Source organism: Artibeus jamaicensis, unplaced genomic scaffold (assembly GCF_021234435.1).
Source record: "Artibeus jamaicensis isolate MK-2021 breed Jamaican fruit bat unplaced genomic scaffold, CSHL_Jam_final contig_311, whole genome shotgun sequence".
Taxonomy (NCBI): Eukaryota; Metazoa; Chordata; class Mammalia; order Chiroptera; family Phyllostomidae; genus Artibeus; species Artibeus jamaicensis.
In genome coordinates this window covers 12,760,017-12,780,037 of record NW_026521717.1, presented here as the reverse complement: position 1 = coordinate 12,780,037, position 20,021 = coordinate 12,760,017, and the positions used below count along the sequence as shown (strand labels likewise).

Below are 20,021 nucleotides of genomic sequence, written 5' to 3'. Positions count from 1 at the left end.
GATAAATAAATAAAATCTTTAAAAATAAATAAATAAAAGGTTATTTAATTTTCTACACCTTGTTTTACTCATCTTTAAAATAAGCGTGATGATGGTACATACCTCACAGGTTTATTGTGAGAATGAAATGAAATAATTCATGTAAATTGCCTAGCACAGAGTCTTACACTTGGTACATGTTTAGTAAATACTTGCTTTGATTTGAAAATTTATAAATGTTATTAACTGATATTTCTATTAAAATCATATAGATAGGAGGTGATGAGTCTATGATCAAATAAAAATCTATCCACATCTTATGCCTTTTCTGGTGTAGAACACTTCCTGTGTATATTTGAATACTTCCAGTAACCTGACTGACAGTGTGTTCCCTGTTTCTAGAAATACTTCAATATACACAATATAATTTTTTAGGATCTTAGGAAACAATAGATGATTTTTTAAGGTCCTTTGACTTCTGAAGTTCTTATGATTCTCTGGATAACATAGACAGTGCCTAAATGGAAATATTATGCTTTAAGCATTGTTTGTAAGTTAGTTGTTGAAAACTTGAAATTTATTTGCTCTAAGACATACTTCTATATAGAATTTGGAGACTATGTAGAAGAAAAAGGAAGAGCTGCTGTTATAATTAAGTTTAAACTTAAAAGCCTCATATTGTTTTCTTTCTTCCAATAGCCATATCTAAATAAACCTAGTCTCAGAAAGGTTTTATAAGAAAAAAAATCCACCCCACTAATTCAAGCTAATGAGACTGAGACCCTTTCATTGTTATCAAATAGTTATGTATATATTAATTTAACAAATATTGAATGTCGATTATGTTCTAAGTTCTAGACATAAAACACTCAAGAAACAGTTTGCTTATCTAGGTGAGAGAATATAGTGATTATTGGACAAATTTAGGATATCTAAAATTCATGAATTTTTATGAGGAGAAAGATTGGAGGCAATACATTTTTAATCTATTATTGCCATAGTCCAAGTATAAGAATCAAGGGCCTGGGTTGTTATTGTAACAGTGGGAGCAGAGGAATAAAACTTAACTTTTGAAAAGTTGACTCTATATAACAACTATATATATTATATGAAATGATGAAAAGAAAGGTCCAGATTTAGCCAAGGGTGCAAGGTCAGGCAAGGGAGATATACTAGGTTTATGAGGGAACTGGAAATTGTATCATGCACAAACATACATTTATGGGGATGATAGTTCATTTGAGTGGAAATATCCCATGATAACTAGAAAAAGGGAACTGGGGAAAGGTCAGGGCTAGAAATATTGATTGAGTGTCATTGCGTAGAGATGACAGGGTTGCTTAGGTGAGTAAAAGAGAGCAAAGAATATTGGGACTGAAAGAAAAAGTTAAATGAATTACTAAAAGAAATAGAAATGGCCAAAGAGGTATTATAAATCCAAAGAGTTCATTGTCATAGGATCTAAAGATAGGATAGTCAACAGCATCAAATACTTCACAGACCACAGGTAGGATGTGGACTATGAAGAGTATTGGGTTTCATTAGTGCTCACTGGAGAACCTTGTGCAGTGGACAAGAAAATACGTTGGTGACCAAGTCAGATTTCAGAGGATCAAGCAGTAATGATAGATTGGAAACATAAATAAGGTGGTATCAAAAAAGTTAAGAATGTAAAGAAACCTTTTTCAAATGTAATGGTGTTTCTGATTGACAGAGATATAGAAGATAATGGGATGATGATAGGCAGATTTAAGATGCTTCAAAGAGAGAATGTTACCTCCTGTCAAGTTTCTTTATCTCTAGTTTCATCTTTGTCTTTCCATTATCTGGATTGATGATGATTATAACAGTCCTCTGCTGAAAGACCCGTTCTTCTGGGTTTCTCATTGCCATTGGAAATCCAGTATTCTTAGCATAAAAGATAGGATGCCTTGCAGTCTGGTTCCAGCTCTGCTTTTCATTTTATCTTTTGCCATTCAGGACACAGGAGCTTTAGGTTATTTCTAGGTTAGTTCTTCTCTCTGCCTGAAAGATCCTTCCACTCATCTTTCACATGCAAAATTCTAATTAATCATTCAACATCTGGCTGAAATGTCACCTTATTTTTTAATTGATTCCCAACTCCCAGGTTCAGTTCAGGTCTCCTTTTTTGGTGAATTAACTATAAGTTATTCATTCATATTTTTGTCTCAGGACCATGCAAGTCCATCATTTTCCTTAGCTGTGTTCTCCCTTAGACTATAGGATCTCTGAATACAGAAACTTTTTATTGTTCTAATCCCCATGATTGGAACAAAACAAACTCTTGCTAAAAGCATCAGGAGTAAATGAGTATTAATATATGGAGGTGTATAGGAGGTATCCAATACACCTTAATAATCTTGAGGTGTATAGGATAGAAGTGAGAAAGCATATTAGTGCAAAGTGAGATAAGACACACAGAAATAGGGAGAAATTCCCCATGACTTCACTTCTGTGTGGTATCTTTAAAAAGTCAACTTCATCAAACTAGAATGTAAACTGGTGGTTGCCAGGGAGTTAGAGTGGGGGGGAAATGGGGAGATATTGATCAAAGTGTACAAAATTTTATTGGTATTAACTTCAGCAACTTAACTTCTCCAAACCTGGGTTTCTTATTGGTCAAACGAAGATACTATTACCATATAGTATGCTTCAAGCTAAATATCTTTAAAATGTAGACTAACTTAATGACCAGCATTTAGTTATCAATGTTACAATTATTTGTAATTCCTACCTTTATGGTCTGATCTCTTATTAATATCTTTCAGGGCTTGTATTTGGCTGCAACTTTAATCCATTCTCTAAAGAAGAAGAGTTTCTTGTTTGTTTGTTTCTGTTATTAAAAAAAATCTTTATTACATTTTTCCCATTACTATTTAGTCTCCATATACCCCCTCCCCCAGCAATCACCACACTGTTGTCCATGTCCATGAGTACTTTTTTTAACTTAGTCCCTCCACCCCTTAACTTTCTCCTACCCCATGAGCTGTCATTGTTCTCAATCTATGAGTATGCCTGTGTTTTGTTAGTTCAATTTGCTCATTAGATTCCACATTGTAGTGAAATCATATGGTATTTGTCTTTCTCTGACCAGCTTATTTCACTTAGCTTAATGTTCTCCAGGTCCATCCATACTGTTTGCTGCAAAGAGTAAAATTTTCATATTTTTAATGGCTGAGGAGAATTCCATTGTGTAAGTGTCCCACAGTTTTATCCACTCAGCTATTGATGGACACTTGGACTGCTTCCATATCTTGGTGACTGCAAATAACGCTGTGATGAATATAGGGGTGCTTATGTTTTTTCAAATTAGTGTTTTGCATTCCATTGGATATGTTCCCAGAAGTGGGATCATTGGGTCAAAAGGAGATCAATTTTTAATTTTTTGAGGTATCTCCATACTAATTCCATAGTGGCTGCATCAGTGTCAATTCCCACCAATAATGCCAAAGCGTTCCCCTTTCTCCACATCCTTACTAGCACTTGTTTTTGGATTTATTGATGATAGCCATTCTGACAGGTGTGAGATTTTTATTCACATTTCTCTGGTAATTACTGACATTGAGCATTTTTTCATATGTCTATTGACCTTCTTTGGAGAAGTGTTTATTCAGATGCTTTGCACATTTTTATATTGGATTGTTAAGTTTTGTAAGTACTTTATATAAATTTTGGATATTAACCACTTACTGGATGTCAGTGCATATATTATTTTATTCTATGGGTTGTCATTTTTTCCTTGAATAATTATTTTCTTTTTTTTATTGTTGTTCAACTACAGTTGTCTCCATTTTCACCCCACCATGACCCACTGCCCAAACCATCCCTGTCTTCCACCCTCGAACATACCCTCTTTGACTTTTTCTATATGTCCTCTATACATGTTCCTTGATGGCCCTTCCCTTATTATCCCCTATTATCCTTCTTCCCACTCCTCTCTGTTACTGTCAGTTTGCTCTTTATTACAATATCTCTGGTTGTATTTTGCTTGCTTCCTTGTTTGTTTTGTTGTCTACATTCCACTTGTGGGTAAGATCATATGGTATTTGTCTTTCTCCACCTGGCTTATTTCACTTAGCATACTTCTCTCTAGATCCATCCATGCTGTCACAAAGGGTAGGAATTCTTTCTTTCTGCTGCATAGTATTCCACTGTGTAAATGTACTACAGATTTTGATTCCCTCTTTTACTGATGGGCACTTAGGTTATTTCTAACACTTGGCTATTGTAAATTATGTTGCTACATAGGTTCTTTTGAATTGGTGATTCAGGATTTCCAGAGTATAATACCAGGAGTGGGACTGCTGGGTCAAAAGGCAGTTCCCTTTTTAGTCTTCTGAGGAAATAACATACTGTTTTCCATAGTGGCTGCACCAGTCTCCAGTCTTACCAACAATGTACTAGCATTTCTTTTTTTCCACAACCTCTCCAGCACTTGTTGTTTGTTGATTTTTTTATGATAGACATTCTAACAGGTGTGAAGTGGTATCTCATTGTGGTCTTAATTTGCATCTCTCTGATCTCTAGGGATAGTGAGCATTTTTTCATATGTCTCTGGGCCCTCTGTATATCCTGCTTGGAGAAATGTCTGTTCAGGTCCTTTGCCATTTTTTAAATTGGTTTGTTTGTGTTTCTGGAGTGGAGTCATGTGAGTTTTTATATATTTTGGAGATCAAACCCTTGGCCACGGTATCATTTGCAAATATGTTTTCCCATATGTTTGATTCCCTTTTCATTGTGCTGATGTTTTCTTTAGCTATGGAGAAAGTTTTTATTTTAATGAGGCCCCATTTGTTTATTCTTTCCTTATGTCCCTTGTTCTAAGAGTCATATCAATGAAAAAATTGCTCTGTATAATATTTGAGAATTTCCTACCTATGTTCACCTGAAGGACTTTTATGGTCATGGCTTATATTTAAGTCTTTTATCCACATTGGATATATTTATTGTGTGTAGTGTGAGTTGGTGATCGAGTTTTATTTTTTTGCATGTAGCTGTCCAGATCTCCCAACACCATTTCTTGAACTGGTTATTTTTACTCCATTTTATGCTACTGCCTACTTTGTTGAATATTAATTGACCATACACACTTGGGTTTATATCTGGGCTCTCTGTCTGTTCCATTGGTCTATGTGTCTGTTCTAATGCCAGTACCAGATTGTTTTTACTACAATGGCCTTGTAATACAGTTTGATATCAGGTATCGTGATCCCTCCTACTTCGTTCTTCTTTCTCAAAATTGCTGCAGCTCTTTAGGGTTTTTTATGGTTCCATATAAATTTTTGTAATGTTTGTTTTATATCTGTGAAATATGTCATTGGTACTTTAATAGGGACTGTGTTGAATCTGTAAATTGCTTCCAGGAATGACATTTTAATGATGTTAATTCTTCCAATCCATGAACATGGTACTTGCTTCATTTGCATCTTCCTTAATTTCTTTCTTCAGTGTTGTACAGTTTTCTGCGTACAGGTCTTTCACTTCCTTGATAAGGTTTATTCCTAGATACTTTATTTTTTCTTGTTGTTATAGCAAATGGGATTTCTTTTTCTTGATTTCTGCTTCTGCTGTTTTATTGTTGGTGTACAAAAATGCCTTTGATTTCTGGTTATTGACTTTGTATCCCGCTGTTTTGCCAAATTCATTTTTTAGGTCGAGCAATTTTTGGGTAGAGTCTATAGGATTTTCCATGTACACTGTCATATCATCTACAAAAAGTAAGTTTTGTTTCCTCCTTTCTGATTTGGATGCCTTTTATTTCTCTTTCTTGTCTGGTCGTGGTGACTAGTACTACCAATACTATGTTGAATAGAAGTGGTGAAAGCAGACATCCTTGTCTTGTTTCTGATCTCAGTGGGAAAGTTTTTAGGTTTTGCCTGTTGAGTATGTTTGCTGTAGGTTTCTGATATATGGCCTTTATCATGTTGAGAAATGCTCCCTTTAATCCTTCTTTGCTGAGTGTTTGCTCAATGGGTGCTGCACCTTATCAAATGCATTCTTTCATATCTATTGATATGATCATGTGATTTCTGTCTTTTCTTTTGTTTAGGTAATGACTTACGCTTATTGATTTGTGAATGTTGTAACATCCTTGCATCTCTGGGGTGAATCCCAATTGATCATGGTGTATGATCTTTTTAATGTGTTGCTGGATGTGTTTTGTCAATATTTTGTTGAGGTTGCTAATGAACAGTATCTACGTTCATTAGCAATATTGGCCTCTGGTTTTCTTTCTTTGTTTTGTCTTTATCTGGTTTTGGAATTGGGGTGATGCTAGCCTTGTAAAAGAGTTTGGGAGTCTTCCCTCATCTTGCATTTTTTGGAATAGTCTGTGAAGGATAGGGGTTAGCTCTTCCTTAAAATGTTTTGTAAAATTCTTCTGTTAAAACATCTGGCCCAGGGCTTTTTTTGTGTTGGGAGGTTTTTTTTTTTTATTATTGCTTCAATGTCACTAGCTGCTATCAGTCAGCTCAAGCTTTCTACTTCTTTTTCATTCAGTTTTGGATTATGTATTTCTAGATATTGTCCATTTCACCCTGGTTTTCAAATTTCTTAGTATAGAGTTGTTCATAATAATTTCTTACCCACCTTTATATATCTGTAATATCAGTTTTAATCACTCCTCTTTTACTTCTCATTTCATATATTTTATTTCTCTTTCTTTTTTTCTTGATGAGTCTACTTAAAGGCTTGTCAATTTTGTTTATCTTTTCAAAGACCCACCTCCTGGATTTCTTGATCTTTCAGATTGTTCTTTTAGTCTCTATGTCATTTAATTCTGATCATGGTTATTTCCTTCCTTCTCCTTGCTATGGGCTTACTTTGTTGTTGTTCCTCCAGTTCTTGTAGATGTAGGGTTAGGTTGTGTATTTGAAATGTTTTTATCTTTTTTAGGTAGGCCTGTATCACTATGAACTTCCCTCTCAGGACTATCTTTGCTGTGTCTCATAAGTTTTGGACTCTTGTGTTTTCATTTTTGTTTGTTTCCAGAAACTTTTTGATTTCTTCGTTGATCTCATTTTTAATCCATTCATTGTTTAATAGCACATTCAGTCTCCATGGATTTGAGTGTTTCTGAGGTTTTTTCTTGCAGTTGATTTCTGGTTTCAGATCCTTGTGTTTGGAAAAAATGCTTGGCATGCTTTCAATTTTCTTAAATTTGTTGAGGCTACTTTTGTGTCCTATTTTGTAGTGTATCTTTAAAAATATTCCATGTGAATTTGAAAAGAATGTGTATTTTGCTTTTTGGGAATGAAAGGTCATATATAAAATATATACATATATATTTATATGTGATACATTTATTAAATGTATATATATAAATGTAAAATACATATGTATGTATATATAAAATGTATACACAAATATATAAAATGTATACATATATATGTAATTTAGGTCCATTTGATCTAGGGCATTGTTCAATGGTACAGTATCTTTGTTGATATTTAGTTTGGAAGATGTATGTGTTTTTGACAGTGATGTGTTAAAATGCCCTAGTAAAAGTGTATTGCCATCTATATCCTTCTTGAAGTCCTCCAACATTTTCCTTATATATTTGGGTGCTCCTGTTATTGGTTGTCTTTTTTATTTTGTTGATGATTTTGTTTACTGTACAAAACCTTTTTAGGTTGATGAAATCCCATTTGTTTATTTTTTATTTTATTTCCTTGCCTGGGGAGATATATCCTATAAAACTTTTCTGTAAGCAATGTCCAAGATTTTGCTGCCTATGTATTTTTCTAGGATTTTATGTTTTGAGGTCTAACATTTAAGTCTTTGATACATTTTGAATTTATTCTTGTGTGTGATGTAAGAAGGTGGTTTAGTTTTATTTATCTGTCTGGTTTTCCCAACACCATTTGTTTAATACACTATCTTTAGTCTATTGTATGTGCTTGCTTCACATGCTGAATATTAATTGTCTGTAAAGGTGTGGATTTATTTCTGGGCTCTCCATTATGTTCCATTGGACTATGTGTCTGTTTTTATGTTAGAACCATGCTAGTTTGATTACTGTGGTCTTGTAGTATAGTTTGGTATTAGGTAGTGTGGTTCCTCCCACTCCTTGCTGTTTTCTCAGGATTGCTGTTGCTGTGTGGGGCCTTTTGTATTTCCCGCATAGCAAATATAAATTTTTGAAATACTTGTTCTAGTTCTGTGAAATACATCACTGGGATCTTTATAGGAATTGCATTGATTCTATAGATTGCTTTGGATAGTACAGGAATTTTAGTGAGGTTAATTGTTCCTATTTATGAATAGGCTGTGCTTCCACTTATTTGTATCTTCTTCAATTTCTTTCTTTAGTGTCTTATAATTTTTAGGAGTCTGTACTCATAAAAGCAATGAGTCTTTTACATCTTTGGTTAGGTTTACTCCTAGGTATTTTATTCTTTTTGAAGCAATTGTGAATGCAGTTCTTTTCTTAATTTCCCTTTTATTAGTTTTTTTATTGGCATATAAAAGTCCAAGTGCTTTCTGAATATTGTATCCTGCTATCTTCTGATTTCATTGGTCAGTTTTAGCAGTTTCTTTGTGAAATCTTTGGGGTTCTGTATGTACAGTGTCATGTAATCTGCAGATAAAGACAGTTTTACTTCTTCTTTTCAAATCTGGATGACTTTTATTTCTTCTTCTGATCTGATTGCTGTTGCTAGGTCTTCTACTACTACATTGAATAAGAGAGGCAAAAGCAGACATCCCTCTTATTCCCAATCTTAAGGGGGATGTTTGTTGTTTTTGCCCTTTGTGTATGATGCTGGCAGGGGGTTTGTCATAAATGGCATTTATTATGTTAGGTATGCTTCCTTTATTCCCATTTTGCTGAAAGGTTTTTTTTTTATCATAAATGGATCCTGGATTTTATCAAAAGTTTTCTGCCTCTTTTGATATAATCATGTTGTTTCTATCCTTCATTTTTTTAAAGATTTTTATTTATTTATCTTTAGAGGGGAAGGGGGAAGGAGAGAGGGAGAGAAACATCAATGTATGGTTGCCTTTTGTGCGTCCCCTGCTGGGAACTAGCCTGCAGGGAACCTGCCTGCAACCCAGGAATGTGCCCTGACTGGGAATCGAACTGCGATCGTGTGGTTCGCAGGCCCGCACTCAATCCACTGAGCTACACCAGCCAGGGCCTCAATCCTTCATTTTGTTTATGTGGTGAACCACATTTTTGATTTGTGAATGCTGTACGAATCTTGCATTGCCGGAATAAATCCCACTTGATTGTGGTGTATGATTTTTTGATGTGTTGCTGTACTTGGTTTGCTAATATTTTGTTGAGGCTTTTAGCATCTATGTTCATCAGGGATATTGGCCTATGATTTTGTTTTTTTTGTAGTGTCTTTATCAGGTTTTAGAATTAGGATAATGGTGGCCTCATTAAATGAGTTTGGGAGCCTTCACCCCTCTTGAATTTTATGAAATCATTTAAGAAGGAGAGATGTTAGTTCTAAGAATGTTGATAAAATCCCCCTATGAAGTATCTGGTCCTGAGCTTTTGTTTGTTGAGAGTTTTTTTTTAATGCTTCAGTTTTATTTGTTGGCATCTATCTATTAAGATTCTCTGATTCTTCCTGGTTTATTTTTGGAAAATTGTATGTTTCTAGGAATTTATCCATTTCATCCTGGTTGTCCAGATATATATATAGTGCCATTTTATCAGTAGGCTGTTGGCATATAATTGTTCATAATAGTTTCTTATAACTCTTTGTATTTCTTTGGTGTCAGTTGTTATTTTTCATCTTTTATTTCTAACTTTATTTATTTGGGCCCTTTCTCTCTTTTTCTTGATTAATCTGGTTAATGGTTTGTCAATCATGTTTATCTTTTCAAAGAACCAGCTTTTGGATTTATTTATCTTTTGTATTGCTTTTTTAGATTCTATTTCATTTATTTCTGCTGTGATATTAATTATTTCCTTCCTTCTACTCACTTTGGGCTTTGTTTGTTGTTACTTTTCAAGGTCCTTTAAGTTTGATGTTAAATCGTTTATTTGAGCTTTTTCTTGTTTGTTTTGTTTGTTTGTTTGTTTGTTTATTACAGGTCTGTAGTGCTATGGTTTCCTATTGTCCCATAGATTTTAGAAAGTTGTCTCCTCATTTTCATTTGTTTCAAGCTATCTTTTGATTCTTCCTTTATATCATTGTTGAACCATTCATTGTTTAATAACATGTTATTTAGCTTGCATGTCTTTTTGTGTTTTTGCTGTTCTTATTGTGATTGATTTTTAGTTTCATAGCATTGTAGTTGGAGAATATGCTTGATATGATTTCAGTTTTCTTAAATCTATTGAGATTTGTTTTGTGTCCTAGCATGTGGTCTATACTAGAAAATGTTCCATGTGTACTTGAAAAATATGTACCATATTTTGCTATGTGTAATGTGCACTTTTTTGGCCAAATTTTTGAGGGAAATATAAGGATGCACATTGTACATGGATAGTACTAATTCTGTATCTATATAAACGTTTTTAATTCTTTTATCTATGCTTATATGTGCTACAAGTATAAGTCTCAAAAGTGACAATAATATCCATATGCAAAATAATATCTCCAAGTACAATAACCAAATTTATATATAAATTAAAAATTGAATGAAAAAATTTTCCAGAAATTTTGGCCAAAAACATGTTGCACATTCATATGACTGCAGTGTACACTTCAACATACAGTATGTTCTTCTGGTGTTCTGTGAAATGCTCTGAAGATATCAATTAATTCCATTTAATCTAGCATATTGTTTAAGGCTGCTGTCTGCTTGTTGATTATTGCCTGAAGATCTATCTGTTGAAATCAATGGTGTGTGAAAATCTCCAACCATGACTCTCTTTCCACCCACCACTCCTTTCGTGTCCATCAAGATTTGCTTTACATATGTAGATGCTCATATATTGGGTATGTTAATGTTTGCTAAAGTTATATCCTTTTGTTGGATTGTTCACTTTATCGTTACGTAGTATCCTTCTGTGTCTCTTACTACTGCCTTGGTTTTAAAGTCTATTTTCTGAGATATAGGTACTGCTACCTCAGCTTTTATTTTCTTCTCCATTTTCATGAAATATTTTTTTCTAACCCTTTACTTTTAGTCTGTGTGGATCTTTCAATCTGAGATGGGTCTCTTGGAGGCGGCATATATATGAGTCTTGTTTTCTTGTCCATTCAGCTACCTTTTGTTTTTTGGTTAGAGCTCTTAAGTCAGTTACATTTAAGGTGATTATTGATAGATATATATGTAGTGCCGTTTTATCACTAGTCTGTTTTCTTCTTTTTTAAAAAAAAATTATTATTTATTGTTTTCTCCTTTTTCAGCTTGAAGCAAGCCCTTTAACTTTTATTGCAGTACTGCTTTAGTGTTAACAAACGTCTTTAGCTTTTTCTTGTCTGGGAAGCTCCTTATTTCTCCTTCAATTTTAGATGATATCCTTGCTGGGTAAAGTAGCCTTGGTTATAGGTCCTTGTTTTTCATCACCTTGAATATGTCACACCACTCCCTTCTGTCCTAAAATGTTCTGATGAATAATTAGATGACAGCCTAATTGGTGCTCCCTTGTAAGTAACTACCTGCATTTCTTTTGCAGATTTTAGGATTCTCTCTTTATCTTTAAGCTTTGTTATTTTACTTTTGATGTGTCTCAGTGAAGCCTCTTTGGGTCCAACTTGTTTAGGACTCTCTGAGCTTCCTACATTGTGTGACATTTTCCTTCACCAGATCAGGGAAGTTTTTGGTCATTATTTCTTCAGATAGGTTCTTGATCCTTTACTCACTCTCTTTTCCTTTTGATATTTCTATGACATGGATGTTGTTATGCTTCATGTTGTCTAAAATGTTTCTTAAGCTCTTCATTTCTTGTTAAGATTTAGAGAGGGGGGACGGGAGGGAGAAAGAGAGGGAGAGATACATCAATGTGTAGTTGTCTCTTCTGTGCCCCATTCTGGGGACCTGGCTCACAACCCAGGCATGTGTCTTGACCGGGAATCAACCAGTGACTCTTTGGTTTGCAGGCTGACACTCAATCCACTGAGCCAAACCAGCCAGGGCTCCTTATTTTTTTTTTTTAAATCTTTTTTTTTTCTGCTCTGCCTGATTGTTTTTTTTTTTTTTCCACCTCATCTTCCAAAACAGTGATTCAGGCTTCTGCTTCATATAACCTACTATTTATTCCTTCAGTGTATTATTTATCTCAGATATTGCATTCTTTATTTCTGACCGATCCTTTTTTATGTTTTCTATGTCTTTTTTCATGCTGTCCAGAATCTTTATAATCTTTACTCTAAACTATCTGATAACTTGTTTACTTCAATTTACCACCTGAGATGTCAAACCAATCAACCATTAAACAGATCAGTTTGTTAATCTAATCAATCCGTAATCAGCAGTGGCTTAAGTACTACAGGGCAAGTCAGAGTAATTCTTGTGGGAGGGTCTATTCTCCTCTGGCCAGTATCATTTAGAGAGGCATGCTCTGCCTTAGACAGATGGCTCCTTCAGTAATGGGGCATGACTTGGCACATAGATCCTGGAAACTGTCCTCTCAGTTCTCTCCCCACAGCCCCCGGCCATAGACTGTCCTCAAGTGTCTTTAGTTCACCTTGTCCTCCCTTTGCCAGCACCCAGGGTAAGTGGTTGCACATGAAATTTTGTGATTTGTCCCTTTGAGAAGCTCTATGTGTCTCCACCCATCTCTCCCTGGCCAATAGAATCCCTGATGTTTTTCACAGCTGGATGTTATCTGATTCCTTTCTGGCTCTGGTGCTGTAGGCTGGGAGAACAGCTTGGGGTTTAGACCCCACACTTCTCAGGGGAACCCCCTCCTGACTGCTGAAATATCCCTTTAGGACTTCAGCTGCCACATTTGGGAGCTCAGCCAGCCCTTTCTTGTCTCTACCCTGCACTTCTTATAAGTCACATTGTGGTGAAGTGTTTTCTTATGTCTGTTCTTGGTTATAAGGCTTTCTCTCCAACTAGTGTTCAGTTGATTATTAGGATGATTTCTCTACAATTTAGTTGTAATTCCAGATTGGTCCTTGAGGAAGTTAGTGTAGCTTCTTCCACTTATTCATCTGCCATCTTGGATCCTCTCAATAATATAATTTCTCTGCATTTGAAGTTCTCTGAAGAAGTTTTTGTTTTTTGTTTTTAATTTTATTTTAATTGTTGTTCAATTCAGTTTTCTGTCTTACTGCCATCCAAGCCCACCCCCCAGTCCTCCCTACCTCCCTCCCATTTCCACCCCTCCCTAGTTTTTGTTCGTGTCCTTTATCCTTGTTCCTGTAAACCCTTTCCTCTGAAGAAGTTTTATTCTTCTAATAAACTATTGGATTAAAACCCAGATTCCTCAGTTTGTTATCCTTGAATATCCATAATTCCCAGAGCATGATGGGAGGGAGGCTGTAAGTGTTGGACAGATGATTCCTTCCAGGATCCTCACAGACATTTTGTCCTTAAATTAAATTTTGATGTTAAGAAACTTAAACTGAAGTCCATCTTTATGTAGGAGTATTTCATATACCTAAATGATGCTATCTTATTGACAATACCCAACCCAGCATCAAGTGAATTAAAAAAATCAAGAATTAAATAGAGAGGTTGATTAAGTTCTCCATTACATCTGAATTGTTTTATGGCTTTTTCTATAGGAGGCTTTAGCTTTGAGGCTCACTAAACTAGATCTATGGACACCCTCCCTGTCTTCCTTTCAAGGTTGCATTGACCTGAGTGATTTGGATAAGCTGCTTACATTATTTAGCAGAATTTTTGTGGCTAACAAAACATTCACAAACACCTTTTTTTTGCATAGATAAAGGAAAGGATTCCATATTAGATTTAGATCAAGAGGCAGATTTTTAGAAGAAGATGATAGATATATCTGCTGGGATCAGTAGAATGAAGAGATAGTCACTTTCTGACTGAGTTTAAGGCATTTTTTAATAATTCCACCCCCACACTCCCACACATACAAAAACAGTGGTCACAACTGTGTCTCCAGATGCTGCCTCTCTCCCCAGTGTCAATTCCAAAGTGCATCCATTGTTTCCCATGACATAAAATAAATTCCTCTCTTTTGCTCGGTGGTGAAAATCTTATATAAATACTAAAACTATAAGTATTCCCCTGAGTTTTTTGTTGGCAAATCTGAAGCTATGGGTGTTTTTGGTTATTGACATACATTTTCTATGTAGATTTTTCAGGTCACTTGGGTAAATTGAATGGTGATAAATTGACTTGTTTGGAAAATTTGGCAGACTAACCATTATAACAATCTTTTTATGAAAACTTAAATGATTGACACTTTGATTAAAAAGCTTCCATATCCTAAGTGTCTCTTCTATTCTTTCAACATATATCATTCTGGTAGTATATATTTATATATATCTTAAGAAGTCTTGGACAGGGGATGACCATAACAATAATTAAAAGAAACATATGGACATAAAGAATTGATTAATGCAAAAAATTTAATTTTGCATTGTGGTGTTACCATGGAGAAATCTTTTTCAATATTTAGAAATGGAGTATTTTATTGTACACTAAGTAGGCATAATTATTATAATACTACAGTCTAAAATGCATAATGAAAAATTTTTATTTGTCATGATGTAGAAAAATGGGGAGACACTATATTTAAAGACAATAATCAGTGCCTGGTGTATAATAGGCAATTTCTAGATGGTTGTAGAATAAATAGATGTATGAATTAGATTAATTACATTCCTAATAAAGTATGATATTACCTTCATTAAAATTTTTATCAGATCCTTATTTATATGAAGTTTTAATATAAAATTACATAAAATAATGGTATAAATTATTTTCTATAAAATATGTATGAACATTTTTGTTCATACAGTAGTCTGTCTTTTGGAGAATAAATTAGTTCAAGCTTTCTTTTTTCCTTTGTATCTGCTAGATGGCAATCAGAGAAGTGCTCTCAGAGTATTGAGAATATAGGGTTTTCACACTTTTTCCAATAGTGGAAAAGGCCCATTTCTCTAATATAATTTTCCATGAAGTCTGCAGGTCTGAAATTAATTCTAGCTATGTATAAAAGCTGAATAGCAGTCCATAAATACTAAATATTTCTGCTATATTTGCACTAGGCTTCTCATATTAGTGAAGTAACTCACTTGCTGCCGCTAATCTACATTAACTAATGCTCCTGAAAAACTCTTTTCACCTAGATTGGTAATTTAAAAATAAGTTGCTATTTTAACAAAGAGCAATTGTAAAATTCTTTATAAAATACAAACTATGAATATCTTTGAGGATCCAGGATTTTGTTCTGTCTTAACAGAGGAAAAATATAAAAGAGTAAATCTCATTAAAGAATTAGGTTCCCTCTCTTTCCTTATAGAGAAAATAAAGGAAATAAAATAAGTTTTTTTTTGTCTGTAAAGTCCAGTTTAAATTAGAGTAAAAACAAAATAGAGGTAAAAGATTTGAATGAATTTGAGTGCTGCTGGCTAAACTGAGCTATCAGTCTTTACATGTCTACATTTGTTTTGATGAGTAAGTCACAGTATGGATAAATAAGTAGCTAAGGTTGTTTTTAGGTAATGGTTTTGGCTATTCTTTTTTATGTTTATTGGTTTTAGAGAGAGTGGAAGGGAGAGAGTGAGGGAGAAATATCAATGTGAGATAGAATCATTGATTGGCTGCCTCCCATATGAGGCCTGCCTGGGGATTGAACTTACAACCTAGGCATGTGCTCTGATCCCCAACCATTTGATGTATGGGACAACACTTCAACCAACTGAGCCACCCTGGCTAGGGTTCTGTTAATTCTGATGTACCTTTCTTATAAAACAACCACATTAGTTCATTTTTAGTTTTGAGGAGTAAAATAGTATATCAGTGCCTTTAACCTGATCTATTATACCCAAGACCTAAAAAGTACGTGCAATAATATCATGCTCAAAATTGCAGTGATATTATTATTTTTTTTATAAGGAGCACAATGACACATTGGAACTCAATTAATACAATTTTCCACATAATCTCTCTTCTCTAGGGGAATGTCTATCAAAAGTACATTAGAACAGAAATAGGAGGAATTACATTTCTAATGGTGGATTTTCAACTATTGGACATAGGTGGCTATTTTTACCAGTGCAGTACAACTCAAGACATTTTTTAAAATTTTTTAAAGATTTATTTATTGAAAAAAAAGATTTATTTATTGATTTTTAGAGGGGAAGGGAGGGAAAAAGGGAGAGAAACATTAATGTGTGGTTGCCTCTTGCACAACCCCTACTGGGGACCTGGCCCACAACCCTGGCATGTGCCCTGACTGAGAATCAAACCAGCAACCCCTTGCTTCACAGGCCTGCACTCAATCCACTGAACCACACCAGCAGGAAAAAATTTTTTTTCATATACACAAATTTAAAAGTATTCCAATACCCCCATTCACTAATATGGCATACTCCAATCATCTGCTTTGTCATTGAAAGTTTTCATTATGGTGTCCAAAGGGGAGAGGGGAGGGAATTTCGGGGGAGAAGGGGAAGGATTTACAAAAACAAGTATAAAAGACACTTGGACAAAAACTGGGGGGGGGGATATGATGAAGTGAAAACATTCTTTTTTTATTTTAATTGTTGTTCAAGTACAGTTTTCTGTCTTTTACTTCCATCCCAGCCCACCCACCCAGCCCTTCCAACTCAAGACATTTTATATAGGCAACATTCTCTCAAAACTAGAAGCAAATAAGCTAAAAAACACTTATTATTGGTTGCTTAAAAAGAGGGTCACATGAGAAAAAAAGATTTTATTACATTCTTTAGAGTATAAAAAATGCATAATTTTTCTGTATGTTTCTAGGTTTGAAGAAGAAATGACCAGCAAGTGGTTATACCTCTTCGAAGGCAGTAGGGTACTGTATGGTGCAATAAACAATATGAAGAAAGTATTGGCAGAGCCTCAGGTTTGTTTTTCTGTTTTTATTACACAATGATTAAGACAAAAATTTGCCTCTTTTTTCTATCCAGATTGATTCATATAAATGTAAATTAGCTATTGGTCTTGTGTTTCAGTCATATAACATGATTTTTTTTACTATAGTAAATGCTGTGTTTGAAATAAAAAGAATTAGAATTTACAACTGGATGTCTATCAGACTTTTATGTTTATCAGGTCTAACATATTTCTTCATCAGCCACAACATAAAATTTCCAAGGTCAGGACATTAGTTTTTCCTGAAAAATAGAAATATAGACCACTGAGAGGTTGGGGTCAATCGGAGATCACTTTTTGTAAAAAAAAATATGAGAACTTTCACAGTTACAGACCACGTCTTAAAATATGGCTATCTTAAAATGTACAAAGCAAGACATAGTTAATTTTGCAAATGAGAGGCTTTTATATGCTTTGATGAATGTGTATTATTCATGACCAATAAATTGTACTTGAGTAGAGATTTATGTCCTACTTGACATAGGCTCCTTTGTGGGGCTCAGTAAACAGGGTAAACTAAAAAAATTTCTTCTATAATATTGTTCAAGTGATTATTTTAAATGCTGTCAAAGTAAATCTTGATTTTATTACTTTAATCAATATCACTGCAAGTTATCATTTTGGAGTTTCACATTGATATTAAAAGGGATTAAGGAACTCTATTGTTCTGTGAAAGTTTTGCTATGATAATTCACACTTCTTGTCAGTCTTCAACATTCAAAATTACAGGGTTTTAAAAAATTATTTTAATTTATGTAGTGGCAGATTTTTCTTTGAAATGAATTGTTGAAAATGGGATATACTTTTTTAAGGGAGGAGAACTTTGTTGAAAACTGAACTCTGTCTTTGATACCCTTACCTTACATGAATATCTGTTTGAAAGAAATTGAGTATATTTAATTGAATATTTACAATATTTACTGGAGAAAAACTGTGAATGAATTCAGTAATTCTGCTTTGTGCTATTTTTCTGCCACAACTGTGAGGATGGCAAAGCTTTGTCTAAGATAAACCAACGACAGATAAGCATTTGAAATGAGGGAGCCTATTTGATATCACTGAGTTTATAGGAAATGGTCTCCACCAAATTGGCAAGTTAATTAATAATACCTTGTGATTCTTTGTGGTGAAGTAGCAGTCTACATTATGAATGTAGTATACCAGATGGCCAGGTTTCTTCTTAACTTTGAATGAGGCAAATCTTTGGTTTTAAGCAATTATAGGGGGGTGGCTGGTTTTTATTATTTTTCTGCTTGAAAGCGATACAAACATGTGTAGGACTTTATATTTAATTCAATTTTATTTTGGTTTTCACATTTTTATTGGGGGCTGTAGGGGAGGGGATGTTTTTCCAGTCAGTGAAGGTGTTCCGTTTCTTCAGCCATGGGCACGTCAGGAATCCTCTTGGACAGGCACTGGGTAGTTGCAGGGGGCGACCTGGTTGAGAATAGTGGCATTCTTGGTGTAGGGGCGAGGCCCCGGATGGTGAAGGATGAGGCCAGCACTGGCTCCTTGGCCCAGACATTTTCGAGGAAGGCGGCGAGTCTTGCGGCCATCTCAGTCTTGGTGGCGGCGGCGGTGGAAGTGCCTGACATTTAATTCCAGTTGAAGGCAGGTTTCTCTAGAGGTATTTCCTGAGAGTTCTTCCACCAGCACTTTTTGTTGTCAAGCACCCGTGTTTCATCAGGGATAAGTTATTAAAGAATGTTATTTCAAAAAAATTATTAAGTATATTCTAGCATTACTTGTTTTTAGGCTTTGATGAAGAAGGATCCATCCAAGGTCCTACCCTTACCTTAAAATTGTTTATGGGCTGATGCAGATTGAATATAGGATGATTTGAATTTTCATTCCCAGTTTTCCCTTACAGTTAAGTTTCATTACATTAAGCTTTGTATCTGAACTCTTTTTGCCCTGCAAGAAATTTCTATTATTCTTCTATGGTATATTTTCAGTACTTAGCCCATTTTCCAAATGGAGAAGATTGATATTACCTAAGCCATGATACCAACATTTCCCTCAACCTTAAAGCCTCTGAAAACTGCCTTCTGACACACCAAAAAGTGGATTCTAGCTGTTATAATTCTAACCTCAAAAATCCTTAATCATACAGTGATTGTTATTGACAGTTTTACTCTAGTTGTAAGAGTAGAGTTGGTTTCTTTTTTATATCATTATATTCTTCAGAATTTAAATGTTATAATGTATGTGTAAAATCTATATGGACTTTTAGTAAGATTAGATAAAAATGTAGTATTGCTACATTTTAAAAAATAATCAAAGATAACTGCAATTTTAAGTAAGACTTCTGTACAAGAGACAAGGGCACTATCTTTCCCCTGTGCTTGGAAACGTTTGTCTTTTAGAAAGAAGTCCATTTAATTTTTAATTTTGAAGGAGTGTAGACTATGAAAAAATCAGGGAGTTTTTCTTTGTGTAAAACAAATTATTTTTTAAAACATAATAGGACACCTAAAAGTTACTATTTTGAAAGCTTATTCAAGAAACCTTTATTATCCCTAATATACCAGGTACTAGAGATTTAGCATGAATTTTATAATTCTCTTCCTTTCTGAAAAATAAATTCAAAATTGACAGATAGAAGGTACAAAATATATTTTTGTTATTGCATGAATCAGTGAATGAATGAGTTGATTCTCTGCAAAGTATAGATTTATACAAATGGTGAAGTGGCTACTCTGCATCCCTGAGTGGAATTGAAAAGCTCTTTCATGGGCCCCCTGAGCTTGGTTGAAAAGCTCAGGGGACTAGGGATAACAAATGGTTAAGACCATGGAATTGAAACTGATGGGCAGCCCAGGCTGGTGTGGCTAAGTGAATTGAGTGCTGGCCTGCAAAGCAAGGGGTTGCTGGTTTGATTCTCAGTGAGGGCACATGCCTGGGTTTCGGGCCAGGTCCCCAGTGGGGGATTTGCAAGAGGCAACCACACACTGATGTTTCTCTCCCTCTCTTTCTCTCCCCCGCCAAATAAATAAATAGATTAAAAAATAAAATGGATGGGCAGTTTTATAAACTTTCTAGGCTTCAGTTTTCTCACTGTGAAG

At 34.6% G+C, this 20,021-nt stretch overlaps 1 protein-coding gene across 1 annotated transcript in view; it reads left to right on the top strand.

The window, feature by feature from the left end:
- Positions 1-20,021, top strand: part of SUGCT (succinyl-CoA:glutarate-CoA transferase) — a 1,120,941-nt gene that overhangs the window by 501,133 nt on the left and 599,787 nt on the right. The window contains 1 exon segment of the mRNA XM_053662950.1: positions 16,825-16,927. Coding sequence (XP_053518925.1) covers positions 16,825-16,927 — 103 coding nt within the window.